A 7,640-nucleotide genomic window follows, 5' to 3' on the forward strand; every position below is an offset into this window, starting at 1 on the left:
CCTGTTCCGCGCCTCCCACGGCTCCCTTCCCCCGAAGCGTACAAGATGGTGGCACTGACCGGATCTCACACCTAGTCCTACCAGGACAAGCGGGCACTGTGGGAAGCTCCTCGCCATGCCATGCTGCCCCTCCATCCCGGCAGCAGCAGCTCGGCGACAACTCTGTTTAGTGTATAACCAGGGCACCTGCATCAGGAAGTTTTCAGCAAGAGGGACTGGATTTTATTTAACTCACCAACTCTAGTTCTCCTGATCCCCTGAGTGAGGACAGTTGTCCTTTCCCGGCCCTGTTCTGGAGAACAATCCTGAGCTTTTATGTTTGTGTTAGGGCCCTAAACATCCACTGACTATATCAGTGTGTACGTTATCTCAGCAAATGTGACGTTGTCCCCATAGACGAAGGGCATGGGACCAAGCCAAGATAGCAAGGAGTGTGCGGTGCGTGGTGGAAGGCTACTGTGCATTTCTCAGCACCTGTCCAGTAGCGGATTACTGCGCTCCTCACCCACCTCGTAACTAAATCCAGCGGGTTCTGAGTTGCCTTTTCTCTCCCGTTGCCCAGATGCACGCTGCACGTCCTCCACCAGAGCCACAGCTTCCTCGCCATTTTCTGGATGTTGCTCCCTCACCCAGGTCTGGATCTCCTCTGGCAAGATGGTCAGAAACTGCTCCAAAACCAGCAGCTCCAGTATTTGCTCTTTTGAGTGTGTCTTAGGTCTTAGCCACTGACAGCAGCGCTCCCAGAGCTTGCTGAAGGCTTCGTGGGGGCCGGCTGCCTCCTGGTAGCAGACGTGCCTGAAGCGCTGGCGGGAAGCTTCAGCAGAGCGGTGCTGGGAAGGGCGGATCTCTGTCTCTCTGGGGAGTTCTCGCTTGGGGGTGGGTATGCCTTGGGACTCCTTGTTGCAGTCACGATTTGCTTCAGCAAACTGGCCCAGTGATTAGCTGCTTCCCTAGAGAGCAGATTCCCTTTCTTCTGAGATCACTGGGAAGCCATTCTCGTGGAGATCAACCAAAGAATTCTTTGTGGAATCAGACACACATGAGAATTTCAGAGTAGTGCAGATGCATAGTTGAGAAAGACTAGGCTTTGCAGGAAGGCTGCAGAAAAGGGAAAAGACACGGTAAAGTTACCTTCTGTTTCTTCCCTCTGCCTCTCGTCATGTACTTTTTGAATTTTTTTAAAAATTTATTTTAATGTTTTATTTATTTTTGATACAGAGAGAGACAAAGCATGAGAGGGGAAGGGGCAGAGAGAGAAGGACACAGAACTGGAAGCAAGCTCCAGGCTCTGAGCTAGCTGTCAGCAGAGCCTGACGCAGGGCTCGAACCCATGAACGTGAGATCTGACCTGAGCTGAAGTCAGAGGCTTCACCGACTGAGCCACCCAGGCGCCCCCTCTTGTCATGTAATTTTTGTCCTTTTCCTTTGTTCCCTCCACAGTCCAAGCCAAGGATCTAAAGCACTGGAAATATCAGAATAGTTTCGCCACATCCACATGGTGTTTGCCAATGAATCCCCCAAACTGCTTTCACAGTGTTGTCCAGCTGTTCTTTCTTTGGTTCCCATATTATTGGGATCTTGTCCCTGCCCTCCCTCCCAATTGCCACCTTCTCTAAAGGTGCCCCTAGATTAACTTACTCATCATGCTCACCCCCCCTCCCCCGCCCTGTGTAGATGAGAAATGACGGGCTTGCTGTATGGTCTTATTCTCCAGTATTCCTTCCTATTTTTGAATGCAGTCTCTTCTTCCTTTATGAAAGAGTCCTTTTCTAGCCCAGTGGATCTGGTGGGGCTATTCATTCCAGTACCCTGTCCCCTACCTGGGGAGCAGGCATGTGACAAAAACAGGGCCTGTCAAAATTCTCTGAGATTTTACCTACAGGTGAGGTAGGAGAAGTTCCAAATTTGCTAGGAATTGCTGAATTGGGAGGCTGTAAGACTGGAGCTGTCCCTAATTATGTCACACTCAACATTCTACTCCTCCACCAAAAGGGTAAACCTGTTCACAGGAAGGGGAAAAAATTACTTTAAAAAAACTGGATTCAAGGGGTGGCTGGGGTGGCTCAGTCGGTTGAGCCTTTGGCTGGGCTCATGATCTCAGTTTGTGAGTTTGAGCCCCAGATTGGGCTCTGTGCTGACAGCTCGGGAGCCTGCTTCAGATTCTGTCTCCCTCTCTCTCTGCCCCTCCCCCGCTTGCCCTCTGTCTCTCTCTCCCCAAAATAAATAAGCATTTAGAAATATCTCTAGAGAAGAAAAAAACCACTCAGGTTACTCTTATTCCAAAGTTGAATTGCCTTCATTTTATAATCTCTTTACATGTAATGCAGCCCTAGAGGCTAGAAGTAGAGAAATGGAAGGCATTACAGATAGTTCTTTGTAACAAAAACCAGGAGCGTCACATGGCATAGCTCCTCAGCACAAGGTCCAGGCCTCGAAGACAGAATTTTTTACATTCTGCACTTTCTCTGGATAAAGAATAATCTGATCACTGCTACCCTAGTGTCACGCGGAAGGCGCATCCCGTGCTCTCTGGACTTCTGCCATCCCACCCTTAGTTTGTTTTAAAACGTTGGTCTCAGAAATGTGTTTCACCCCGGCGAGAACGCTGGCGCTTGCCGGGAAGCAGGACGAGGACAGGAGCTGATTCACTTCGCAAGCAGTAGGGACTTCCGCTACGCCCCGAGCGTGCGAGATGTGGGAAAACATCTGCACGGGGACGGCCCGGGAGGAGGACCGCTCCTGTCCCCACAGCCCTGAAATGGTTGCCAGCGACCTGGCGGTTCACAGGCCGGCGTCGGATGCCGCCGTGAGCCCGCGGCCGCGAGGAGAGGGAACACTCACCGGACTCGCTCAGCTGCCGGGCCGGAAGTCAGCGCCAGGAGAGCCGGCTACGCATGCTCGCGAGTAGCGCCATTGGACTACGACACCCGGCGTGCACTGCGAAGGCCGGGCGTCGTCCCTCGCCAGCACCGACAGACTCAGCAGCAAATAGATGTGAGAGGACGTCCTCTGGGAGCCAATCCCTCAGGGGCGTGGGCGGGCTCTCCTGTGGCGCACTTGGCGCGTCATTCCTCCTCAGCCAGTGGAAGTGTCCGCGACGAGCGGCCCCGGCCCCGCCCACGGCCCTAGCTCGTGGGTCCCGGGTCCCAGGTTCCTAGAGAGGTGAGTCCGTGGCAGGTGCGCGGGGGTTGCGGGGCTGTCTGCGAAGCTGTCCCCTCAGGCCTCTGCCCGGTCCCTCGTGCAGCCCACAGCCTCGCCGGGGACAGCCGGGGCGACCCCGGAGGCCGGAGCGAGTGGGCCTGCCGGGCGTCGGGAAGGAGCCGCCGCCGCGCTCAGCCTGCCTTGCTGTGCGCCGTGCGTGGGGGTTTCCGATCCTTCCCCTCCGGCGCCCGCTGTCCCGCGGCTACGGGCAACATGCTCGAGGTCGTTGCCGCCCGAGTGCGGCGGAACTGGCGCAGGCCACCCGCGTGACAACTTGAACTTTTCCTACGATTACCCGACCGCCAGTGCGGTCACGTTGCGCATTTTCTCTGAGACCTCGTGCGCTTATCGTTGAAATAAAAGCAAGATTTTCCCCAGTTCCTTTTAGAACGTTATGACTTTTCTCCATTTCGAGACAGCTCAGGAAACTGCCAGAGGGACAGACACTCCCCTCCATCGGGCCCTGCATTGTCTTCGGGAGCTTGGGGCCTTTTTGTGCCTCGCCCTCGCTGACGTCTTTCCAGGACTTAGAGACACTTGTCCAGAGACATGATCCCGAAGGCTTGAGCTACTTGCCTGGAGAGAGAGGCTGTCTGTTGAGCCCCAAGATGGCGGCTAAGATGGAGATAACTTTGAGCTCGCAGTCCCACATTCAGGCCTCCTCCAAGCCAGAGAGACACATAATAACAAAGCTGGAAGAGAAACGGGGACTCGCTCTGCAAAAGGACCGCCCAGATCCCGAGCTCTCCCGCCAGAGCTTCCGAAGGTTTTGTTATCAAGAGGCGTCTGGACCCCAAGAGGCACTCTCCCGGCTCCAGCTGCTCTGCTGCCAGTGGCTGCAGCCCGAGCTGCACACCAAGGAGCAAATATTGGAGCTCCTGGTGCTGGAGCAGTTCCTGAACATCCTGCCCCCGGAGATCCAGGCTCGGGTCAGGCATCGATGTCCATTGAGCTGCAAGGAGATTGTGACCCTGGTGGAAGATTTTCAAAGAGCAGCCAAGAGACCAAAGCAGTGGGTAAGAAGGGCCCTCTCTCGTGGTCCCCAGGATTTCGTTTTCATCTGGATAGTATCTGGTCTCTGGATCCCTCCCTAGCTAGTCCAGAAATGCACCAGATGGCTTCAAACGTTGCTTCTGGCCTCGATTTGGGAACATCCCCTTAGAGAGAACAGGTTGTCAGAAAACCCAGGCACTGGCCCTCCAGTGAGGAAGTAGAGGAGCAAGTAAGGTTCTTGTATTTTTGCTGACAGATCTCCCCACACCCATTACCCCTGAAAGTTTCCTACAATCAGGATTCTTAGCAGAAAGGATCATATCATTGGGTAGGAAATTGATTTTGAGGGAATTTCATGGTACACCTTGTTTTCGTGAGGTGTCTTGCTTTTGGATCAGGGAGTTGCAGTTCAGGTGGCCATTCTTTTTTCCAGCCCCCACCCCCAAGTCAGGCTCCAGTCAGAACCTAGGCAGGAAGCAAACAACCTGTGTTTTGGGGAATGGAGACAGGGAACAGGGTGAGCGATCTACTCAGAGCCCTGCTACTGCTGGGGTCTCCTTCCCAGGGAAGCCTGGGGCAGAACGATTGATTAGATAAGGTTTCTTTCTTTCTCTTTTTTTTTTTTTTTTTTTTTTTTTTTTTTTTTTTAGTGGCTTCACCATACTGCTTCCCTATCCAGCAGGGCCTTCAGGAGAAGTAGGGAGGCACATGGACACAGGGTGACAATCTGCTAAGCCAGTGTCATGACTAACCCTGATGTTTGTGCCTTCTCTGTGATGACTCTGAGGCCTTGAGAAAGACCCACAGTTTAGGGGCACCCACTCAAGAAATATTGGCTGAATTGAAGTAGCCTCTCTCTAATCATTTCGCACCTCCTTCCCTTTGCTTCCTGTGAGAGTGTCCAGAGTCTCTCCAGGTTGGCCTCCAAGCTGCTATCAGGAATTCCCAGGGTAAAGGAGTCATCACAGAGCAGCGAGAGGTCAGGCTCCGCTCAGGGAGCCCTCTAGCTGCACTCTAATGCATGGGGCTCGTTCCTAGGTGGCCGTGTGTATGCAGGGGCAGAAGGTGCTCTTGGAGAAGACTGGATCTCAGCTTGGGGAACAGGAACTGCCTGGCTTTCAGCTGCAGACTCCTCGGAGGTATGCCCGGGAGAGTGCTCTGGAGGCGCCTTCCCAGGCGGGGCCTCCGGACCAGCTGGGCTCTCGTCACTGGGGAAAATCCCCGCTCCTCCAGGAACCAAGCCCCAGAGTGGCTGGGACAGGTAAACACTTGACACCTCTTCTCTCCCTAAGTCCTTTACCTCCCTCAGAATATCTCGTCATTCAGAAAAACCAGAGACCTTGTGTTGAATTTGTTTAACGTTTTATATGACAGGAGACCTTTATTCCCTAACAGATTTAACTGATCAGAATGGTAGTCATACTGTACATAAGAAGTACATTTCTATCATTGTCCTTTAATGACGCTAACAATCCAGTGCACACTAGGAGTCTCTAGGTCCTCCTTCTCTGTTTCTTAGAGAGCTGCTTGCAGTGAAGACAGATCCACATAGAGCCACTGATGAATGTCCATGTTAACAGTGGCTGAGTGTCATCACTTCAAATGATCCCATGTTTAGAAAGAGCCTAGAGGAAAAGTCCCGCTCCATAATATCTTCTGCGTCTTCCTCTCCCTGTGATGTCTTACATCTGTTTTCCTGTCTGTCTCTTGTCCAATGCCGGTAACTGTTGGCCCTGCTGTATTCGAAGACCAAATGACAGTGACACTTTAGCCAGTCTTAGCGATGTGAATACAAGGGTTGGTCAGCGGGTTAGAGAAAAAGGTTACCAGAAGGCAGGAATGCGTTGATTCCTTAAGATTTGCTACATTTCAGTGAAATACTTGGGTTTGGCTATTTTTGGAAGTTAAGAATGGAGAAGATCAAGGTGCCTGGGTGGCTCAGTCAATTAAGTCAGCTCTTAATTTCTACTCAGGTCATGATCTCACTTTTCATGGGATTGAGCCCCGCGTTGGACTCTGTGCTGACAGTGTGGAGCCTGCTTGGGATTTCCTCTCCCTCTCACTGTGTCCCTCCCTTGCTCACATTCTCTCTGAAAATAAATAAACATAAAATAATAATAATAATAATGGAGAAGACCTGGGGCATCCAGCAGAAAAGCACTTTGACCCTGGCTGAGGTCCTAACCTATGATCTACGGACCTCACGGCCCTTGGCCTGCACTCTCCCTTCTCCTGCCTCATCCTAGGCACTCAGTGTGCGTACAGCCTCCTTCTCCTTTTATTTGATCGCTCAGGTGGATTCTCATGTTCCTCAAGCCTAAGATCAGCAGTGCCTTTCTTCAGAGCTGCACTGCCCAGGACAGTTGCCACTGGCCACAGGTGGCTATTTAAATTTCATTTATGGAGCTATAATTCACATATTATAAAATTCGCCCTTTTCAAAGTGTACAGGACAGTGGTTTTTAGTATGTTAATGCACTTGTGCAACCATCCCCACTATCTAATTTTTGAACACTTTTAAAAAAACCTTTTAATCTTTATTTATTTTTGACAAGGGAGAGGGGAGAGAGAGAGAAGGAGACACAGAATCTGAAGCAGGCTCCAGGCTCTGAGTTGTCAGCACAGAGCCCGACGTGGGGCTCGAATCATGACCTGAGCCGAAGTCAGATGCTCAACTGACTGAGCCACCCAGGCGCCCCTAATTTTTGAATATTTTTGTGAACTCGGAAAGCAACCCAGACCCATTGGTGGTCACCCTCCAGTGCCTGTCTCCAACCCTGGCAACCACCATGTACTTTCTGTCTCTGGATTTGCCTTTTGTGGATATTTTAGAATCACATTTTTGTGCTGTTTTGTGACTGGCTTCTTTCCCTGAGCATGTTTCCACGATTCATCCATGCTGTAACATGTATCAGTCACTACTTTGTTCCTTTTATGGCTCATATTGCGTTATACGGACCGCTGTTTATGCATCAGTTGATGGTCATTTGGGGTATTTCCATTTTTTGGCTATTATGAATCATGCTGCTGTGAACACTCGTGTACAGGTTTTTTTGTGGACATGTTTTCATTTCTCTTGGCTGTATACCTCAGAGTGGAATCGCTGGGTCATACGGTAACTCAATGCTTAACCTTTTGACAAAATGCCAGACTCCTTTGCAAAGCATCTGCACCATTTTACATTCCCACCAGCAGTCCCTAGGAAGATTCTGATTTCTCCACATCCTTGTTAACCCTTGTCAGTCTTTTTGGTTACAGCAGTCGCGTTAGGGGTGGAGTGGTAGCACATTGAGGTTTTATTTCCCTGATGGTGAATGATGTTGAGCATCTTTTTTTTTTTTTATGTATTTTATTTATTTTTGAGGGACAGAGAGAGACAGCGCGAGCAGGGGAAGGTCAGAGAGAGAGGGAGACACAGAACCTGAAGCAGGCTCCAGGCTCTGAGC

The 7,640-nt window shown here is 51.2% G+C and overlaps 2 protein-coding genes and 1 long non-coding RNA gene across 3 annotated transcripts in view; 2 read left to right on the forward strand and 1 right to left on the reverse strand.

Annotated features, from left to right (window-relative positions):
* LOC115299986 (olfactory receptor 2C1) overlaps positions 1-177 on the forward strand; it is a 1,162-nt gene extending 985 nt beyond the window's left edge. The window contains exon 2 of the mRNA XM_029949530.1: positions 76-177. Coding sequence (XP_029805390.1) covers positions 76-177 — 102 coding nt within the window. The remainder of the gene's footprint in view (positions 1-75) is intronic.
* Positions 178-199: 22 nt separating this feature from the next.
* On the reverse strand, positions 200-3,086 carry LOC115298552. The gene is made up of 2 exons (XR_003911786.1): positions 2,842-3,086; positions 200-1,098 (listed from the first exon to the last, which is right to left on the reverse strand). It is a non-coding gene; the product is annotated as an uncharacterized LOC115298552 (long non-coding RNA).
* Positions 3,080-7,640, forward strand: part of ZNF174 (zinc finger protein 174) — a 6,720-nt gene continuing 2,159 nt past the window's right edge. The window contains exons 1-2 of the mRNA XM_029947490.1: positions 3,080-4,217; positions 5,233-5,455. Of these exons, the coding sequence (XP_029803350.1) occupies positions 3,810-4,217; positions 5,233-5,455 (631 nt within the window). The 5' untranslated portion in view covers positions 3,080-3,809. The remainder of the gene's footprint in view (positions 4,218-5,232; positions 5,456-7,640) is intronic.

Source organism: Suricata suricatta, chromosome 8, assembly GCF_006229205.1.
Source record: "Suricata suricatta isolate VVHF042 chromosome 8, meerkat_22Aug2017_6uvM2_HiC, whole genome shotgun sequence".
NCBI lineage: Eukaryota > Metazoa > Chordata > Mammalia > Carnivora > Herpestidae > Suricata > Suricata suricatta.